Here is a 22,876-nt window from a genome sequence, read left to right as displayed (position 1 = left end):
TTTGTTCTATTCTTTAATTAAACGATAATTTTATTCTCATCAAGGGCAGCATTCTGAATTGACCCTCGATCCCATTCCATCCTTACTCCTTCAGCATGTTTTTCTCCACTATTATCCACTTTCTTTTTTGAATATTCAGTCTCTCCCTATCTAATGGTTTCTTCCCTGGTGCCTAGAAAGAAGTGAATACTCCTTTATTGTTTATTTAAAAAAAAAGTGGATTCTACCATCTCCATAATTACTCTGTATCTTCTCATTAACAAAACTTAAAAAAAAAATCTGTCTATACTCAGTGTTTCCACTTATTTTCTCACTAATGCATTATTTTCAGCCTTGTTCTTGTCCTCTAAAGACCATGGGATTTTTTCTTCTGATTGAAACAAATTTCCTACATATGTTATCTTTCTCAATAGAATGTGAGCTCCATGAGAATAGAGACTGTTTTGCTTTTCTATTTTTACCCTTAGTGCTTTGCAATAGTAATCACTTAATAATTATTTTTTGATTCATTTATCCATTCTCATTTTCATTCTCTTTGTAGCCCTCTATAGTCTGTCTTTTTACCTCATCATTTAACTGAAACATCTTCTCCATGGTCATCAACAATATCTTATTTTTCAAATTTAGTCACTTCTCATTTCTTTTCTTTCCTAAATTTTCTTTTGCACTTGACAGTATTGACCAAGAACTCTCTGTTTTCGTGGCATTAATTCTCCTTCTACTTATCTCACCATTATTGATTCTCTTTTGATGATTCATATTCCTTATTCTGTCTTTTAACTATGGGTGTATCAAAGATCTGTCCAAAGGCTTCTCTTCTCTTTTCTTTCAGTGCTCTCTTTCTCTCTTGGTTAACTGATCAACTTTTATGAATTCAAATTCCACATCTCCCTGATCTATATATATGTGGCTTTAGGCTATTTTAAGCTCTAGTTGTGCATCAACAACTACATATTAGACATTTTGAATTGTATGTGTCCCATATACATCTCAAATTTGGTATGTTCCAAACAGAAGTTACTATCTTTACCCCCAACGTACTTTTCTTCTGAGTACTCCCTATTATCTAATGTTATTAGATTGTCATTCTAGTCACCCAGGTTCTTAACCTTGGCATCATCTTTGACATCTCTCCTTCTCACCTAGCCTACACATCCACATTCAATTGCTAGATCTTTTTGCTGTGTCGCCACAAAATCTATCACGCATTCTCCCCTCTCTATACACCTAGCAACAACCCCAGTTTAGGCCTTACTCATATCTTCCTTGCACTATTTCAGTAGCCTCTTCCCTGCTTTTCCTGATTCAAGCCTTTCCCCACTCTAGTCTATTCCCTACTCAGCAGTAAATTTGAGTTCCCTAAATTTCAAATTTGATTACGGTTTCACTATGCAGTGAACTGTAAGATTTATTATTGCTTCTAAAATCAAACATAAGCTTTTCTGCTTCATATTTTAATCTTTTACTGTCTGATTGCTTCATGCCTGAGATGCACATCATTATTAACTTTACCTTTTGGAATGTCTGGTTTCTTCAGGATTTAGTTTAAATACCACCTAATATATGAAGCCTTTCCTGGTACTCCCAGCTATTAATTTGCCCTTTCCAAAAACTTGCAATTATTTTTGGATACATTCTTGATATGCTTACTGTATATAAATTTTGTTTCCTCCAGTAAAATGTAAGCCTCTTGAGGGCAGGGACTTTCAATTTTCTCTTTGTACATCTAGTACTTATCACATTGCCTGTAACACAGTAGGCACTTAATAAATGATTGGTGATTCATCTCTTTGTGGTCTAAACACATCTCATTCTGACTGTATTCCCCGTTATTTTTTGAACCCAACTTCGGTACTTTATATTTGTCCCTTCTATATCTTGACTAAACAAAGGCCAAATCAATGGTGGGGATTTAGAATGGGGAATTGACATTTAGATTGTTTATGAATAAAGAGTGTTTTATATTTTCAAGCTTTTTAAAGATATAGGTTTTCCCATTGAATTAGAATTCACATTACTTTGACATTCATATGATAATATTAATGTAATCTTATAATTAGTATGTTCTACACAAAACCTTACATTATTGTACATCATTTTGACTTGTAACTTCTTAGTATAGTACTATATACTCGGGAATTCCTTTAACAAATTAATTGAGGATGATGATAGAGATCTTCATTAATCACTCAGAAAACCACATTCCATTGTTTCCATTTTTGAAGTGGTTGTTATTGCTTCATATTACTAGATTATTATGAGAGTTAATAGACTATTATGCATGAAAAGCAATCTGTTACATGGCTAATGTAGAAATATGCTCGGCATGATATAATTTGTAGGAGTATCATATTTCTTGCCTGCTCAAAATATTGGAGGAGTGGAAGGAGGGAGAGAATTTTGAACTAAAAAATAAAATTTAAAAATAGTTTTGAAGAATGTAATTTATTTTGAATATCACCAAACATTTGTGGGAGGATGTCTTTGGTCTTGGCATATAATAAAAGGTAAACAAAACTAAGCTGAAGAATGATCTGGTGGAAAAGTTTGAGGTCAAAGTACTTGAATTTGTACTTTGCATCTATCTCATACAATGAAATGTCTTTCAGAGAGAGAAGAATAAATGTTAGTAGGCAATAAAAATTAAAGTTATTAAAGGTTGCTCTTAGGTATTACACAGACTATATTGAGAAAAAGCAAAAATGGTACATATATTTGGACATTTGTGACATTTAGCTAATTTCCTGCTGTCAGTCCTGCCCTCAAATTGTGTCTATACCCCACTGTACCTGATTCAGTGGCCACACCTCTTCTATGCATTTTGTTTATTAATGTCTGAGCATTCTTTTTGCTATTTAGGACTGTTCTTTTTTTCTTCTTTCAGGAGAGTCAAAGGAATGAGCTGCTTGAAACACTTTACAAACTTCCCATCCCTGACCCAGGAGTGTCTGTCCATCTCAGTGTGGTAAGTGAGGCAAAATACACATAATTCAGAAGAAAGCTTCATTATATAGTATTTAAAGGAAGAATTATCCAGATAGGATTATGGGTTTGGGGTTTTTTAATGTTATTTTTATGTTTTGCTTTTAAAGATTACAATCTTTTTAAGGCTTAAGTAGGAGTGCAGGGGAAATAGAAGGGAAGATGAAGGTGTTGATTTTTTTATTCTTGTCTGCACACACTCTTCATTACAGAGATGACTAGAACAATGGAAAGAATAGGGTCAGAGGATCTGGATTTGATCTCAAGTTCTGTAAGCATCTGTGTGGTATTGGTCAAGTCACTTAACTTACCTGGGTTTCAGTTTGCCTCTCTGTTAAATAAGGGGGCCTAGGTTTTTGAAGTTTGAATTTCAAACTTTTAATCCCTACTTTTGCCGTTTAATTCAGCAAATTTCTATTAATTCACAGTATTTCATAGTTAAAAAGGGATCTGAAAGGCCATTTAGTCCAACTTGCTTGTGAAACATGTGTTTCCTTTACCGCATTTCACAAAATTAAACCAACATTTGCTTGAAGTCTTTATGGTGTATGAGGGGTGGGAGGTTGATGGGGAGGCATGGATGGAAGAAGGGTTGGTGACTACTACTTCCAGTTCTACTTTCAGACATTCCAAGGTGTTAAGAAGTTTTTCATTATTTCAACCCTAAATTTGAATTATTAACAACTTCCCTTCATTTCTAATAATTTTTTTTTCAATAGAATAAATATGATCCCTCTTTCCTGGTGACAGCCCTAATATAAAGCTATATCATATGCAGTCCAAGCTCCAGAGCCAAAATAGAAACTCCTTGTCTTCTCCAATCTCTCTGATTTTCTGGGCTGGTCTTTCTTTTAATAGTCTCTTTTCTGGACATGCTTTTTCCACGTAACATGGACTTATGCTCCTGAGAACCCATTTTTTTCTTATAAAACCATAACTCTGTTTTGCTGAACCTATGGTATGTGTGTGGGAAGGGGCTGTTCCCTTCCCCCTCCCCATGAGTGCCTGAGGACATTTCTCACATCACCCATCCCTCTGCCCAGCAGCCCAATGGGAGTGCTTCATTTATCCCCTATCTAGGGTAAGTTAGGGGGCTCACATGTGGTGTGAGAGTTGCATTTTGGGTACTCAGTCTATAAGAGGGTTCACCATCACTGCCCTAGATCATTATCTGCATTGCTGACTTGGTCTGTTGTGTAGTCTGTGAGCCAGGTGTTCCAAAACCAAAATAGGGGGAACAGTAAAAGTCTCTCAAAGAGTCAGTGATCCCTTTTCCGTTCCTGTGATTCCATAAACATCATCTCATCCAAGGCCATAATCCCCTCCTAGATGAATTATGCCTAGGTTCTTTCCCTTCTAGAAGCTATGATTTGCATGCATCCTTTTTTTTCCCCCCTCTGGTGACTCTCTTCTAGATGTATCTATTTCCCTGAACCACTATCTTCATAGTCTTCTCATTTTCCTGGATTTCTCAAGTTAGATCTTATGTCTTTCCTTGTGCAAATTAAAATATGCCTATAATAATGGCTCGTTGCTTTTAGCATTCCTAACTGGTCTGCCTCTTTTGTAAAAACCTCTAAGTATCCAAATTGTTTCATAATAGGGAACGTACTCTTTTTTCTTTAAAATATCTGCAATTTTATGAGTATAGACAATCCAATTGCTAATCGTACCCCCTTCTCACCTCATTGTTGCTTTTATGCATTTGGACTGAAAAAAAAATTCTTCAGGTACCAACCTTCTGATAATAAGCCTTTTCTCACTTGGTTAGTCTTTTCCTTCAAAGGCAATCAATCACAAGTCCCATAACTGAAGTTGCTGCATTGGTATAATATCTTCCAGAGTTTGCACATCACTGGCCTAATCATGGAGAGCCCAGATTCAACTCCACCCCATGATAAATCTTCCAAAGAGAATTTCAGTAATGAATACTTTTTTTTCACATTTTTTCTTTCAAGCCAAGCTTGGTCTTGGTCATTAAAAATGCATATCATTTGGTTTTGATTATTTTGTGTTTTTTGTCCATTTTCATTGTCATAATCATTGTGCATATGACTTTCCTGTTTCTGCTTACTTCACTTTGAAGCAATTCACATAAGTCTTACCATGTTTTTCTGCATTATATTCAGTTTCTTACTGTATGGTAATATTTTATTACATTCATATACCATAACTTATTCAGATATTTTCCTATCAATAGGCATCTAATTTGATACCAGTTTTCTTTTAGTACAAAAAATATAGTTATAATCATTTGTGTATAGAACCTTTGCAGTGGTTTCTTTTGTTCAAATTGCATGGACATTTTATTCAATTGTTTGTAACATAATTACAGATTTCTTCTAGAATGGTTGGAGACATTTTCTCTTTATTTTGAAGGATGAAATTAAGATTTAGACAAGCCAATAAGCTATTATCATCTCTGTTTTTGGCACCTAGTTCTTCCAGATAGTTCAATTATACGTCTAGTTTGTAAAGATTATATTAGAAAATAAGTATTGTTTTTTTAGTTTAGGGATAAGAAGTAAAGTGATTAGCTTGAGAAAAGAACTGGAGTTTGAAGGAGAGCTGAGAGTGTGTTGATTTCAGATGTGACAGTTATAATAGTTTTTCTATGTCAATTATTCTCTCTGGCAAGTTGGGAGTTGGTCTCTGGCAGTTGGCCGAGACACACTCTCGGAGACTCTCTCTCTCTCTCAGGGCTGGAGGAAGTAACATCTTTGCCTCTCTCTCTGTCTGATGGAAAGATCTGAAGGAACTTACTGTTTTCCTTTCCCAACTTGGAAAACATTATTGAATATCTATTGTAGTTTTTGTAAATTGTTTAACTCTGAGAAGAGGAAAGAAAAACCTAGTCTTTGGTTTGGACACTGAGTCTTAACAGACTCAGAGTTTTAACTGGATTCTTGTTGAGACTCAACCAGCTAGCCTTTGCTATTTTATAATTTGCAGGCAAAGTTAATATTTATTAGGATAATAGCGGTAGTTTTTTATTTATCTAGTATAAATTTGGATTTGTCAGATCAGGGAGGATTAGTGTAGCCTGTGAAACATAGGAGAAGTGGTTCCTTGCAGAACCAGGGAGTTTATTTGGGTGGATTTTGAATCCCTTAGAATTAGAAATCCTTTATTTATCCTTTTATATATATATATATTTCAATAAATACTTTATTTTTATAAGCGTCTCTTTAGCATCCTTGCACCTGGCCCTAAAGGGAAGTTCACATTTGAGCTTCACTTCATCACTGAGGATACTTTTGATTACCTCTATCAAAAGTATCCAAACAGTTTTGAAAAGTTTTGAACCTATATTGAACAGCTTTTCTATCTCTATGTAGCTCTCCATTATTTTTTTAAATTTTTTACAAATTAAGTCTTTGCTATTATATCTTACTTTGATTTCAGACTGATGAATTTTCCTCATCTTTTTTTTTCCTTATCCAGGTGATGTCATATTCTCTGATAACAAAATTGTTTCGGTTTCTCCCTCCATTAATTGTCATTTGGATGTTTTCTACTGAGCTTCTACCTAATGCTTCCTGGATTTCTTCAAATGCATTCTATCTTCTTAATATATAAATTCTACCCCATTTTAACTATTTTATTACTTTTAACATGGTAACTCATGTTATTTTTTTTTAGCCCTTCTACCTTAGAGTCAGTATTGGGTATTTGTTCAAAGGCAGAAGAATGGTAAGGCCTAGGCAATGGAGGTTAAGTGACTTGCCTAGGGTCACATAGCTAGGAAGTGTCTGAAGCCACATTTGAACCCAGGTTCTCCTGCCTCCAGCCCTAGCTCTCTATCTACTGAACCACCTAACTGTCCTCCCCATTTTCTTTTTATATAACTTTTATTAAGTAACTTTTATTTTTCTCTCCCATTCCTCCCCCCAATTGAAAAAACAAACAAGTAAAGAGACCTTTGTAACATATACATTGTCAATTAAAAGAAATTCTTACATCAACTATGTCTAAAAATATGTCCTATTCTTCATCTGTTGGTGAATAGTATGATTCATCATAGTTTTTCTAGAATTATTGTTGGTCCTTGAATTTAGTAGTCTTTCAAAGTTGTTTATCTTTATAGTGTTGTAGTTATTGTAGGAATTGTTCTCTTGGTTCTACTCATTTCACCTTGCATCAGTACATATAAATCTTCTCAGGTTTCTCTAAAACCATCTTATTCGTTATTTCTTATCATAATATTCTATTACATTTATATATCATAATTTATATAGTTGCCCCCATCTTATAGACACTCTCTTTGTTTTTGATTCTTTGCCATAACAAAAATATCTGTTTTAAATATTTTTTGTATAGGTAATTTTCCTTTTTCTCTGATCTCTTTGGTATATAAGCTAAATAAGGGTGCTCTGTGTCAGATAGTTTGCACAGTTTAGTGACTTTGGGGGCATTTTTTCAAATTATAACAGAAAAACCAATTCACAACCTAGCATAGCTGTTTTTCCAAAGTCTCTCCAGTGATTGCCATTTTCCTTTTTGTTTACAGTTGAGAGTTGAGTATTTTAACTGCTATTCATCTTCCTTCCTTGTAGCTGCACTCAATTGCATGTCTTGATTGATTTGCATAAGCAATTGCAAAGTGGAGTGAAAGACAGACACCAGGGAGTATCTTCTTTCCTGGAGTCAAAACCATGCAGAGATGCAGATGCAAAGTCAATTGGGGAGAACTTCCAATTGTGTTCTCTACAAAGGAGGACTTTAGGAGGAGTTTGATACTCTACCCTTTAGTCTTTAATCAGAGTATAAAGAACTTTGAGGGAGTGGTATACAAGCTTGAGTTGTCAACATAGTGAAAACAATAAAAAGTGATGAATTCATGTTGGGATGGACATCTTGTTATTGGAATTGAAACCAGGCAGAACTATAGATGCAAAGAAGAGTGAGCTGAATGTTCAATTTCTGCCCTCTATAAATAAAGCCTTAGACCAATGAAGGATGGATAGTGAATAATAAAGTTGGGATATGTGATATTGAAATCACTTTAAAAGACTGATATATATATATATATATATATATATATATATATATTAATTTAAGGTTGCCAAGGAATTTACTTATGTAATTCCTAAATGAAACACTGAAGTCAGCTGCCAAATCTTTATGGTGTTTTAATTACAAAAGGAGGAAGAAAGTATTAGAGGGGGAGAGAAAGAGAGAGAAGGAAAGAAGTTTAACTCAGAACCACTCTGGCTCAGGGTGAGCCAAAGTGGGCATTAAGGCCTTGGATAGCCAAGGCAGGGAAAGGGATCAGTCCTTATCACTCATGTGACCAATCTGAAGGAAAGCAGTCTGCGGGGCTCCTCCAACCTCAAGCATCAGCCTCGAACTGAACTCTAGCCCTCCTCACAGGAAGTCCCAAGAACTCCAGAGGCTGTTCTCTACCTCACTTCCTGCATCTCACATGTGCCAATGGTGGCTCTAGTTTGACCTAGGACTGCCCAGAGGCCTGTCCTTTTTTTGCACATGTCTGTTGAAGGCCATATTCTCAAATAATTAAATATTGAGTTTTCTGCAGCCCTTCCTAATCTTGTTACACTGAGTAGGGTGGAGAATGTAGTTTCTAAGACCTGATTCTGTTATTCCAGGTATCTATTGTTATTGATCAGGAAATAGCTAAATCCAATCTTCTAAAGAATGGTCTGAATAGGGTGGAGTAGTTTTGAAATTCACAGATAGTGGCATTGCACCTTTGGTAACAGTGTGAGCAAAGGCAGAAGGACCTGAATATGGATTGGGGTTAGCTCCCATTGCCTCATCATCTTGATAGCAGTAGGTTTTGTGTGAAATCTCTACTCTAGATCTCTGATGTATTCCTTTAGTGCATCTGTAGTTTCTAAGACATTTTTTGCATGACATAGTCACTAAGACCATTAACATTCTCAGAAAGTGGTGGTCTTTTTGTCAGTAAGAAGAGTTTCAGTTAATTATTCTGTGGAAGACCTCCAAGGTGTTATACTGTTTCTGTGACTTTCTATAAAAATGCCATAGGCTAGAATTTAAAACCCTGGCCTTTGTAGTATATGCTAATCGACTGAATTAAAATATGCTTTTCTTTTCTATGTTTTATAATGCCCTCATCCCAATTGATCTATGGGATAGTTTTGATATATAGAGTACTAACCTGATAATTTGTATTACCTTGACGAAATCATTTCTCATCTCTGGGTCTTTACTTCATGATACATTATAATATGAAGGTGGTTAGACATGAAAACCTGAAAAGACTTTCTTAGCGCTAACTTCCTTTTGAAAAAAGTTTCATATTTTTGTTTTTAATTAAATTTAACATTTCAATTAACTATGTCTTCCTTCCTTCCACCCTAACCCCTTGGAAAAAGAAAGTGTTATATTTAAATTTATAACTCCATTTTTTAAATTTTCTATAGAGTTTATTAATAATCACTTGAAATAGTGGAAGTAGTTATATAGAGATTTATGCCTAATCTAACCTATCCCTGACCACTTTGGTTTCCACATGACTGCCTCTCTTAGCCATGGTGCTTCCCCACTGCCTCCAAGGGAATAGAAAGAGTTGATGTGTATTGCCTCGCATATTTATCCTTTCTCTTGAACCTGGATCCTTAACCTTTAGTTCTAGGTCGTGTTCCTAGGGCTCTTCACCTGTGACCTGTTTGGAGTTTTCACATGATTTCCAGCCATGTTTGAGGTGGGGACAAGAGGGGGCTGGGTGGGGGGGGGGAGGGGAGGGAGATGGACAGATTATAGCTACACAAAAGGGAAAAAAAAAACCTTTGCAAAAAATATGGATAGTCAAGAAAACTAATTCCCACATAGTTTTAGATTCTGAATGATTCAATTTGGGTTTTTTTAAAAATAGATACTAGAGTGATTTGCCATTTTCTACTTTAACTCATTTTACAATAGAGGAAACTGAGGCAAACAGGGTTAAGTGACTCACTAGGGGTCACACAAATAGTCATTAAGGACAAATTTAAATGCAGAAAAAATGAGTTTCCCTGACTCTAGGCACAGTATCCTATCCGCTCTACTACATAGTAGACCTAATAGATGCATGTGTGTGCACACACACACTTTTCTGATGTCTTTTCCAACTCAAATAATCTTCCTGCTAAAGTCCTTTCCAACCATAAAATTCTATAGGCCAGTCTTCCTTGCCAGACCAGTATAAACAGTTAGTTTTGGTCATTTTTTGGGATATTTCAGCTATTTTGTGCTGATACTTTTCAGGAATTCTTTTGGTCTTCTGCCTTAAACATTTTATGACCAATGGAGCAAGACAGGAGTATGTCAGAAGGCAGCTTGAGGATTTACTTTGGTTGAGGATTTCTAAGAATTCTTTTATATAAACTTTTGTAAGCCACAGAGTCTAGAATACAATTGCTTTCCCTTTATTCTGAAGTGTTTGATTTCATGCTTTGTTTTCACTTTTGAGCCAACATTTAACAGAAGTAAAATATTAAATCAGTGATAGAGTGACAAACTCAAATTTTCTATATTCAGTGATTCATATCTGCTAGGTATTATTGATAACTTGTTTTATGGGGTAGGGGAAATGGGAATATTTATTTTTTTAAAAGATTGAAAAATTGTGAGTAGAGAAAGGCAGAAGTTAGGATCATAAAATATTAGAGCTGGAAGGGATCTCATTATTAGGAACTATGAAGAGTTAAATTTTTGGTGTAGGAGTTTGAACAAAAGCTGGTACACAGGTTATTAAAAGCAAAACACTTAGTTTATTATGAGGAAATATGGATAGGAAATAGGAAGGAGGAAAGTGAAAGTACCTATAGTTTCTACCTATACCTCAGATTCCAATCCTAACTAAATTTCTCTAAAAACCCCTAAATCTATCTGCCTCAGAGGGAAGTATCTTCTGCTTGGCTGCAGCCCTTGCCTACTCTCCTACTCTGATTATCTAGTAATATAATCACTATCTATCTACAAGTGAATCGATAATCAGTAAGGCTATTAAGGCCTTATTCCATTTCTCTGTCTCCAACCAGAGAGAGTGCTAGCAGCACACCCTCCCCCCAGGAGATCCAAAGACAAAAAGCCCTTTCCAATTGCCTGCAACTAACTCCACTCAGCCACAGCCTACTGTCACCAATTGCCAAGCAACACAGCAGGGAGTCTCTTATTGAAAAATATTAATGCTACTTTTCCTCTTAAATATAAAAAAGAAGAAATTAATAAAAACTCACTTAACAGAATTTATAGTTGTGAAAATTTAATACTAGTCTGAGCTCCCATTCTTCTGAAGTTGCAATTCAGCTCTACCCCTTGATTGAATTAAGAACAAGTCCTGGGCTTATCTATACAAGGGGGACACATGCTTGTATAATATCTTTGGGCTCTTATATATCAAGGTGGTACAATCACTAGTCTGAACCTCTATTCTTTTGAGGTTACTATTCAGCCCACATCTTTTGATTAAGAATAAGGCCAGGAATTTGTCTCTGTAAGGGGATACATGCACTCTCTGGGAGGATACCAGAACCCTCCTGGTTCCCTGGCATTCAGAAGAGGCTTGCTTCTTGGCTCACATGACTCTCTGGATTCAGAAGACTGGCCTCTGATCCAGTCTGAAGTCGAGTCTACCAAATCAGAGGTCTCAGCAAAAGTGATGTTATGGGAGAAAAAAGTTGTGGATCAGGAAAGGAAGGAGACCTTTTTTGCCCAGAACTGAGGAGAGAGGAGGTAGCTAGGAGAGCAAGATGGTACATCATGCAACTGGCTCTTTTCTAGCCCTCGATTCACAGTGTGAGGAGATATGTTTAGAATAGCACAATATAGCACGGTGAGGAAAGATGGCTAGGAGAAGGCAAGTTGGGACAAACATGGGCTGGATGAGGAGTCTCAAGAAGGGAACAGCCAAATGTGGCTGGTGCCTTTTCTTTCTCTGACCTGCTAGTTTAACTTATTTAATAAATAATTATAAATTAAGATAGTCTCCAAAAAATTTTAATCTTAACATGGTAAGATTAAAACAATAACAGTAATATAGTTCACATTACTAATGTTTATAAAAGATATTCTTTACAACAGTTTTGTGAAGTAGACCATATATATATATATATACATACATATATATATATATATATATATCATTACAATATAGAATACTTGACTTTGTAAGTGGTGAAATTATGGCTGAGTCTGAATGTATAATTAATTTAGGTAATTAATTAGGCAAGGGTTTTATTTATAAAAATCCTAATGAAAAACCTAAATAATAAAATACCCAAGTCAGCTGCCAAATTTTATGGTGATTTAATTGATATAGTAGAGAAGATTAAGAAGAAAGAATAGGTTTTTTCTGTCACCACCCCCCCCCCAACCCAATTAATATTGGGTGGGGAGATCAGGAGATAAGGGAGTAAGAGTTTGGAGTATGAAGGAGGAAGAAATCAGCCTGACCTCCAAAGGGGCTCAGCTAAGATGTCCGAACCTGAAATCAGCTCCAGGGCACAACTCCCCACCCAATATTCCAAGATGTCGGAATGCTTAGCACACTGCCAGCGAGAGTCTTTCCGGGGAAAGAGGAAAAGGCAGGAACTGACGTGCCTTAAATGGATGTTTTTACATCACTTTTCTGAGTCTTATCTGTACCAATGAGGACTTAGCTTGACTTAGGACAACCCAGAGGTATGTCCTTTTTTTGCACATGTCTTTTGAAGGCCATCTCCTCAGAAAATTAAATCTTGAGTTTGATGCAGACCTTAAAAATCTTGTTAAACTGAGTAGGGTGGAGAATGTAGAGTTTCCAAGACCTGATTCTGTTATGCCAAGTATCTCCATTGTTACTGATCAGGAAATAGGTAAATCACATCTCCTAAAGAATGGTCTGATTAGGGTGGAATAGTTTTAAAATTCACAACTTCCTGCTATCACAACTGCCTAGTGGGAGAAGAACCATATAGTTCCAAACTATCTTCTCTATAAAAACCTACAAATTCACACTAGACCAAAAAATAATTACTAAATTAAATCAGAATCTCTAGAAAGTAACATGTTTCCACCTAGAACTGCACAGAGGTCAGCCAGGTTCCCCTAGCCAATCAGAAAGATATATTTTCTAGCAAAAAGAACCCCTTTAGTTTGTAAAACTCTTAGTACAGAGACAGCAATAGTGGAAGATGACTTAAGAAATCCACTGAGTGAAAGCCCCAAAGTGCAGACCTTGGAAATTCATGTAGAGGAGTGATGGGTAAGTGTGACCAACATGATCCTAGAGCAAACAGATCTGGATAGCCCCAACTCAGAGGAGATCCCTAATACTATTTTGAGATGTCAGAGAGCACCCTGAAAGTCAGTACTCTGAACCTCAAAGATCCAAGGAGAGCTAATCTTAGGATGTTGAAGTCAGTTTAACAGCTCAGGAGACCCATAATAAAATCATCTTGGGAGTAGCTATCCTATCCAAAAGCATTAAAGAGGGGAGAACCTGACCTTGGCACAAAGTTGCAATTCTGGAACTAAAGCTGGAGAGATGAGGAAATAAAAGAAACTATCTACCAGTATTAAATATTATTGTGGAACTAGAGACCTACTACTAAAAGGAGCAAATAACTCCCAAACACCTATAGTCTGAGACTCAAAGGAAAAACAGATTTTCTATATGTATTTAAAAGTGAAAAGAGATAAAAAATGAAATAAAAGCTTGGTAGGAAAGAGATGGAAGTAAAATATATATCTTAGAGTAAAAAGTGCTAGGCCTTACAGAAGAAATAGACTCCTTGTAAACAGAAATCTATGATTCTATTAGCAAAAAATATTAGAACAAAATTTACACATTGGAAAAAAAGAGTAAAATGTCTGATATGAAAAACAACTCAGTTGAAAAGCAAAGGCAGGAAAAATTTCATATTTGAAATTTTTGAAAATCACAATTTAAATTTTTATATACCTCCTTCTTTCCATTCCCAGATAGCCATCTGTAATAACAATTTTTGTTTTACAAAAGGAAAAAAGAAATCAGTAAAACCAATCCACAAATTTAAAAAATCTGAATATATATGCAATACATCACACACACAATAGGCTCTCACATCTAAAGGTTTGGAGTATGAAGTGTCTTCTCATATTTTTTTGGGGCTGACCATACTTGTTCTTTGTCAATTTGTAATATTTTTCTTATTGTTTTGTAGGTGTCTTATTCTGGTCATTGTGAACATTGTTTTCAAGCCACACTTACTTCACTTGTTATCAAATTGTGTTAGTCTTCCTATAATTTCTTAGTAGAACAGTTATATTCAATCACATTCACTTAACCCAATTTGTTTAGCCATTCCTCAATTGATGGACATCTAATTTGTTTCTAGTTTTTTGCTATTAGAAAAAGTGCTGCTATAAAAATTTTTGTGCATGTGGGAAATCTCTTTTTTTCAGAGAATTCTTTCAGATAGAATCATAGTAGATGAATCTGTGGATCAGAGTAGAGCCCTTTTAGTAACTTAATTCCAAATTGCTTTTGAAAATGGTTATGCCAATTCACTTCTAACATCAATGTACCTATGTTCCTCTAACTTTGAGGATTCTGATCTTTTTTTCACATTTCCCTATTTTCAGAGGTAAAAGTTAACTTTCTGGTCTATTTTTATTTGCATTTCTTTCATTATTAGTGATTTACATCAGTAGTGTCCGGTTTAGGATAGGGTTCACTAATCCATAAATATAGAAGGCTTTGTCCCTACAGCCCATATTGACATAGTTTTAAAATATGTTATCAATGTTTTATTGCAGTTTTCCTTATTTTGTTAAATGTTTCTCAATTACATTTTGATTTTGTTCCTTTATATTGGAATCGTATGTGTAATTAGTACCTGTATGTGACCATTTAAAGGTCTGTTTGATACCACTTAGAGCATTTCATCATATGATTCTTGATTGTCCATATTTTTCTTTTGAGAACTATTTGTTAGTATCCTTTCAACATTTATCTCTCGGGGAATACTGATGCTCTTTTTAATACAATTTCTAGTCACATAAAACCAGAATTCTTGTATACTGACCTTTTTCCAACAACTTTAAAATAAATTCCATATATTAATTTAATTAGAAATTATCCCGCCTATAAAGAAATATTTGGAATTGGGCAGCATTTCTTTTGGAGATTAGAGCAAAATAGTCAGCAAGTATATCATACTCATTTTAGTAGTTTCCAAACTTCTTACCAAAAAATATAGAACCAGAAAAAATAGCACCAAAACTCATCTTCAAGGACAAAAGGATAATATCGGAATAATCAATGAAAATAAAATTTGAAGGAAGGTTTCCTAGTAGTACCAGATCTCAAAATGTACTATAAGGTATTAATCATCGAGAAATCAGTGAAGATCTATAGAATACATTAAGTTCACAATAAATAAGTAGTAGTAAATGACACTAATTATGTAGTTTTTGATAAATGTAATGATCCAAATTTTGGGGACAAAATCTTGCTGTTTAAGAAAAATTTTGGGGAAAGCAATTTGCCAGAAATTAGATATATATACTAACGTCTCACACTGTATACTGTAATACTGTACAATACCAAAATAATATCAAATGGATATATGGTTTATACACAAAGGGTTGAGTCCATAAGCAAATTAAGCAATCATGTAATAATAGTTTACCTGCCAGGTTTATGAATAAGGGAAGAATTTATGAACAAAGAAGAGATAGAGATCATTTCAGGATATAAAATAGATTATTTTTACGATATTAAATTTAAAAGGTTATATACATTCATTTTGGGGGGAATGTTTTGTTGCATTTATTTGAATTTCCTCTATTTCCTCTGTCGCCTGGATTTTTCCTCTATAAAAATTTTCCAGGTTTAACCCCTTCTTCTTGTTTTTCATGGAGGGGGGGTTGTTTTTTCCTGGGCACTATTTGCCATCACTGTGGAGGTTTTTCCTTCCCTTTTTAGTCAGAAATCTGAGTGAGGAGGGCAGGCTCTCTGTGTATGGAGCTAAGGAGAAAGGATTTTAACTGAAGCAAACTCTCAAATCTCTGCAACTTCTGTTGTTTGCTGCCTTTCTCTGTGCTATCTTCCCGTGAGTGCCCGTGGTCTGTGCTTTTCAGCCTGCTGGGGTTTCAGGTCTAACTGCTCTCAGAGGTAGGTCTTTGGTGGTCTTAGCTCCCAAGGACCTAGAAGTGCCCCTCACTCACTCTAGAGGTACCCATCACTCACTCCCTTATTCTGGTGTGTGCTGGCTCTGACTCTGGCTTAGTAGGTGGGGTCGGGGAAGGTAGATCGGCTAGCATTTTGGTGGGATCTTTTTCACCCCCCTTATAGTGTAGAAATGAAGTGGGACACTTCACAAATGAGTTCAAACACCTAGAATATTGATTATTGGAACCAAAATTTATTAATAAAAGAGAGAAATAAAGAATCTACCAGCTGGGGCAGAGTTCCCTAATGGAAAACTGTGTTGGTTTGACATTAAAGATCAGATTATATACATTGCAAAGTTCTTATCTAACAAACAAACCTTAACATAGGAATGTGGGGTCCAAGATGGGGGGGGGGCAATTCTTAGATTTACAATGGGACTGTTAACCAAGGAGTGTTTATCTTCACTTAGTCAAATGTTAGTTCACTGGCCCTTTGATATTCCTAAAATTCCTCTTTTGTCTCTTGCCACCCAAACTAAGCAGAAAACATTTTCTTATCTGCCCCAAACATCTTGTCCTTCTGGAGGGAAGGAAAAACCAGGTCTGTCCCCTAAAAATGTGGACAGGGGTGGTCTTTCTGGGGCTATTTCATTCCCTCCTTTTTCTGTTGGGGGGGAGTCAAACCCTTGACTCCTCAGACAGAGGAGAATAATGTGACCTTAAGGCCAAAAGCTTAATAGCCTGAAGACGCTGAGGAATATAGGTCATAAAATGGTTGATCAGGCAGGGTCCTATTAAGAGGCCCACTATTGCTAATATGAGTGGTCCTGCCACGGCCGTGATCAATGTAATTAGCCATGGAGACCACGAGAAAAGATTGGAGTACCAGTTGCTAGATTGAGCATTTGCCCGGGTCCTCTCTTGGATCCTTCCCCTGAGCAAGGCCAGAGATTCCTGTATAATCCCAGAATGATTAGCACAAAAACAACAGGATTCTCCCAATGCCACGCAGAGCCCCCACCCTGCTTAAAGAAAAGGAGATCTAGTCCCCGTCTATTTTGGAGAACCATTTCTGCCAGCGAGGACAGTGATTTTTCCAGGAAATTAACAAACCTTTCTAATTCACTAAGGTCTAAAAAGACAGTTGTGAGCATAGTGAGCATTGATAACTCTCTGTGAGGGTGTTTTATAGCAGTCTCAAACGGTTGCCCAGGTGCAGAGATAGTGGGGGTGGGCTCCCGGCCCCAATCCCACAATGACCTCTTGGTTCTGGCCAACTGGTGAGGGTTGCATTTTGTCAGTTATTTGCCACTCTGTAAATTCTCTCCCTGAGTCGTGGCCTCTTACCTCCATCCTGAGTCCCCATGTCCGGCCTAATAACCGTCCTTTATCCTCTGGGTTTTTAATAGTCAGGGAAAGGGGATTTCTGAAATCGAAGGGGACGTGCCAGACCCTGCTTTGCCCCCTTTGTAGTATGATATCTATAGGAGTCCTCCTGCCACCGCAGGGCAACAGTTTCACATCCCCAGGCTGCACCATAGAATTCTCTCCCTGATTTGCATGAAGGTATCCTATAGATGGGCAAGCATAGACAGGAGCTTCTGATAGATACAGAGTCCCCTATGGGGTTGTGCATGAAAGGGTTTGTGAGGGAATCTGTCAATTCACTTCCAAATAAATCACACAAATCAAAAAAGATTTTGGGGGTTTTCTCCTCCCGGGTTGGTCTGTCACTAATTAATTCCTTCCCATCCCTTGTCCTACTGATGACCCATCGGTATTGAATTACCTGGAAGGGTAGACTAATTTCCAAAAGTCCCAAAAGTCCAAGTCCAAACATAGCTCCACCCCATCCTCCCTTTCCCATAGTGTTCAATGTCTATGAATCTTGATCTTTTGGTGACCTTCCACTGCTCTGCTCCTTGCGCTGCTGCTCTTGGTTTAACAGGTTTCAGTTGGGATATTTGGATCCAGCTTTTCTTTCCTGACACCTTTACAGCTCTGGGGGTGGTCAGTATTATCACGTAAAGTCCAGTCCACTGTGGTTCGAGAGCCCCTGCAGGAATCTTCCGAACCCACATAAGATCTCCTGGTTCACCTGTAAAAGGGGGCAGGTCACATTTGGGGGGTGAGGGATAGGCAGCCCGGACAGTTTGAGTGATAGTTTTCTTGAGCTTATCCAAAGCCTTCAGGGAAGAGAACAGATATTAGTTATCATATTCAGTCAAATTTTCTAGTCCAAATTTAGGAAGGAGGGGAGGTGGTCTACTGAACAAAATTTCAAATGGCGTAATACCTTGTACATATGATGTGCATCGGGCCCTCAGGAGGAGAAAGGGAAGGAGGCTTACTCAGTTCTCGCCAGACTCTAGGACCAATTTTGTCAGAGTCTCCTTCCAATTGCTGAGTCACCCTAGCTACCAAAGCAGACCCATTATACGACCCTATTCCCAGTGGGAGTCCAAACCCAGGAATGATCTCTGACATTAATTTCTTAACTACCACTGAGGCAGTTTCATGTTTTGTTGAATATGCTTCTACCCAACCTGAAAAGGTGTCTACCAGGACTAAAAGGCACCTGTACCCATTTTCCCCTTGCTTGATTTCTGTAAAGTCTACCTCCTGCTGTTCTCCTGGCTCTAGCCCTCTTCACCGGGTGCCCTCTGGTTTCTTTGGTCCCCCCTTTTGATTAACCCACGCACATGTTTCACATCTCTAAGTGATGTCTTTGCAGATTTGGTGCATAGTATGAAAGACAAAGTCTCTGTCCAGCATATCACTCAGTTTTGTGCTGCCCATATGTGTGGTGTCCTGTATTCTTTTTGCTAGCTGTCTCCCCACTGCTTCTGGTAAGTGAGTCCTTCCATCTGGCAGGCCCAGCCATCAAAAGGGGAACCACACAGCCTCCAGGAGGGCCAGAATCTCAGGTCCATTCTGGATATCTTTGTACTAGCAGTAAGGAACCCCTCCTGGTTCAGTGCCCCCTGCCATCCCATCCCCTCCCCTCTCCAAGTATCTAAGGGACAAAGGGAGAAGGTCCAAGTATTCTGTAGTTTCTTCATTGCTGAGAATGGGTGTAGAGCTATTCCTGCCTATTGTCAGGAGAGATGGATTGGCTATAGGCAATATCCAGGACTTCAGGCTGGCAAGGTTGCCGAGTTTACAAATGCTTATGAACACATATCTCACAGGGGAGTAGACAAAAGTTGAACAGGGAGGGAAACGCCACAGACACAGGGTCTCTAGGGGCTTATCCTCAGTGAATGCCGGGGTCCCAGGTTGGTGGAGACCCGCTTGGAGATCTGAAGGATGACCAGCCACTGCTTCCCCCAAATGGCAGACAGGTCACAAGGGGGAGACCCAGCCCACATTTGCATTTGCGTATCTTAGCCAACAGACTCCATCTTTAAAAATCATCTTCTGATAGGAATAGATCCCTTTAGGAAATCGGATTCCTGAGTTGTTTGCCGAGCTGGTATGTGATGTCTCTGTTAAGGAATATCCTTTTGCAAAGTACACATTAACTATTAACATCTATAAACACTTGAGTAACAATATTTTACAGATGTATTCCTTTACCTCAGATTCTGGGGAAATTCAATAAATCTTTGAGCTATATTTCCAAGCTTAAGATCCAGACTTCAACTGTGGTAAATTAAGGCTACAAATACAAGCCATCTATGAATAAACTTCACCTACTTCTCAAAGTACGTTCCTAACAATTTGAACTAGAGAATTCCCAATGATTAGGGTTGTTTGAGGAAATGGAAACTTTAATATCACAATTTGTATTATGTGCTGATCATGGGATATTGCCACATTCCTAATTAAATTCCATCAACATTATTGCAATTTATAATTTGTTGTGTCTATTTCACACTAGAATTCATAGTATCAATTAGTATCCCTATTCATTACTCTTATTGAAGTGGAGCACTTCATAAAATGAATCCAGACACCCCAAAATTCAATTATTAACTTATATAGATAGGTTACAAGATATAAAGTTATTTCCTTTCACATATACTTAATCACTTTTCCCTAGTTAGCTACATGTTACCTGGCATTCCAACCTGACCTCTTTGATATATCTGAAGCTAGACTGTATTTAATCTTCATGCCAAGCCCTCTTGATTTCGGGGCTGGTTAAATTTGTCTTCTTAAGGACATACAGTTTGTATATCATATACCCCTAACCTATTTAGGTGTAAAACTTAATTCTTTTCATAATACAAATGCATACATAGTTTGCATTCACTGAACATTACTAATTTCCAGCATTTGGTATCTGAATACATGTTCATCTCTAGATTACAAATTCCTTCCTATGCTTTTTGCACATTTAAAAACAATTCATATAACCTTGATCAAAGACAACATCATTTAAAAATTTCCTCTTTTGTAAAATATCAAATTCTTAGCACTTATATTATTAAATCCCATGCACAGATTAACCACTTTCAAAACTTCTTGTGTGTCATATGATTTCTTGCTGCTAGTTCTGACAGCACATACATTAAAATAAATCTGATTTGAAAAATTCCCAAGTTTAAATTCTAAAATACGTTCTTCTCAACAACATAACTTTTTCTGAATGACTTTTACATCTATAAAGTAGCCAGTACAATTTCTGTCCATACAGAATAAACATTCCTTTCTCTGTCAAGCTGGCTATCAATCACACTTAGACAATTCTCAAATTCACTGAAACCATTATGCATTGCAAGGTTTAACAAAAGAAACTTCTATCTAGGAGTTTTTGTGCTCAATAAAAATCTGGCAACATTTCACATTTAACTGACAAAAGTAACCCCAATACATTACATTTGTACCATATCAAAATCATTAGCAATCCTCCCAAGTTGAGAATTAATTTTAAATGAAAACTGCTAACTGTGGAGTAAAAAAAATCTCCCTTTTCTACTCAGATTTTTCTCTCTTTTGCTCCTTTGGGGGCCTATCCAAAGGAAGAAAGAGGGAAAAATCATTGAACATGTATTTGCTTTTGTCCTTTGCTGAGAATTTTTGACAGTGAAAAGTTCAAGCTTGCAACTCCCCACTTTTTACATAGAGACAAGACTGTGACAAACACAAAGATAAACAGTAACATACAATGCTGTGACAAGCATACTTTGAGAGGAAAAAATAGGTGTTTATAGGATCTATTCTTAAATAAAAATATTTGCAGGGAGAAAATTCATTAAAACAGTTTTCAGTGTACTAGGGGAAGCTATGATGAGCTAATCCATCTGATTGGCCGAGCTGACGTTCTTGTTCCCTAGCTCTCTCTGAACTGATCTATCAAAAACTGCTTTTTTTAAAAAATCATAATTTCTAATAAAATGCTCTTGTAGTATCTGGACAAAACTATCTGCTCCCAATAGGGTTGGAGGTGAGCTATCCTGAGACTGGCTGATTTTCTCAGGGAAGGGACTTGTAAATCCCCTCCTATTCAGACTCTCTCTCCTGCTTAGGAGCTTGCCATGGGACACAGCCCAGCCCTTCCCCCATAGTCTGCCCCATTGGGATGTAGTTGGAAGGAGTGGGAGAATAGCCACTACAAAAGAAACTCCCCTCTGCATCTTAAACTCTTTTTGCCTCTTTCTTTGTTTCATTTAGCCACACAAAAACAACAAAGACTCAGCAGAGACCAATAGGACATACTCTTTCACACATTCATACGTACTTGATCCCGAAGTTTCCCCCAAGTCACTGAAAGATGTCTCTTTAGTGACCTGACTGTGGGAATAAGCTGCGTCCAGCAACCCAACAGCCTCTATTGAATCTGGATTTCCAGAACAGAACAGAACTCCATGGCCAACAGGACTCTAGGGCCCACACTGAACTTCAGGACTGAACCTTCAAGCAGGCAGACTCATAGAGTAACTAGGGGTTCAAACAGAACTTGAAGACCGAGCCTTCAAGTAGGCAGACTCCTAGAGTAAAACAGGCCATGGGGCAAAACAAAACAGAATTCTAGAGAAATAGAGCTAACTTACCAGAACAGAACAGAACAGTACAGGACAGATGGTTCCAAAACCAGCCTAAATTTCATCTGTAATCTCAAATACCAGAACCAGGGGTGGGCTCCGGAGAGGACACCATTTACTTCCTCGGATTTCTGACCCAGTCTCTCTCGGGATTTGGATAATGCATGCTCTCCAAGTCCACACTCAGAAACACCCCCAAAGAGGATAAGGTTTCAAGTTTCCTTCACAGCCCCTGGCTCAGCACACCCCAGCCACAGGCCTAGAAAACTCTCCTCCAAGCAAGCACACACTCTTACAGCAGTCCTCTCCAAAGTCCTTACCTCCTGGTCCCGGGGCTCGAGATCTCGCTGGGGCCTCCAACTGAAGCGGGACACTTCACAAATGAGTTCAAACACCTTGAATATTGATTATTGGAACCAAAATTTATTAATAAAAGAGAGGAATAAAGAATCTACCAGCTGGAGCAGAGTTCCCTAGTGGAATACTGTGTTGGTTTGACATTAAAGACCAGATTATATACATTGCAGAGTTCTTATCTAACAAACAAACCTTTACACAGGAATGTGGGGTCAAAGTTGGAGGGGGGGGACAATTCTTAGATTTATGATGGGGCTGTTAACCAAGGAGTGTTTATCTTCACTTAGTCAAATGTTAGTTCACTGGCCCTTTGATATTCCTAAAATTCCTCTTTTGTCTCATGCCACCCAAACTAAGTAGAAAGAATTTTGTTATCTGTCCCAAACATTTTGTCCTTCTGGAGGGAAGGAAAAACCAGGTCTGTCCCCTAAAAATGTGGA

At 37.3% G+C, this 22,876-nt stretch overlaps 1 protein-coding gene across 6 annotated transcripts in view; it reads left to right on the top strand.

Annotated features, from left to right (window-relative positions):
• DENND1A (DENN domain containing 1A) overlaps positions 1–22,876 on the top strand; it is a 728,196-nt gene that overhangs the window by 339,338 nt on the left and 365,982 nt on the right. For all 6 annotated transcript variants that reach the window (XM_007474630.3, XM_007474629.3, XM_007474632.3 and 3 more), the window contains one exon: positions 2,885–2,965. In XM_007474630.3, coding sequence (XP_007474692.2) covers positions 2,885–2,965 — 81 coding nt within the window. The remainder of the gene's footprint in view (positions 1–2,884; positions 2,966–22,876) is intronic.

This window comes from Monodelphis domestica, chromosome 1 (assembly GCF_027887165.1).
Source record: "Monodelphis domestica isolate mMonDom1 chromosome 1, mMonDom1.pri, whole genome shotgun sequence".
NCBI classification, from domain to species: domain Eukaryota; kingdom Metazoa; phylum Chordata; class Mammalia; order Didelphimorphia; family Didelphidae; genus Monodelphis; species Monodelphis domestica.
This window is presented reverse-complemented; position numbering and strand designations above follow the sequence as displayed.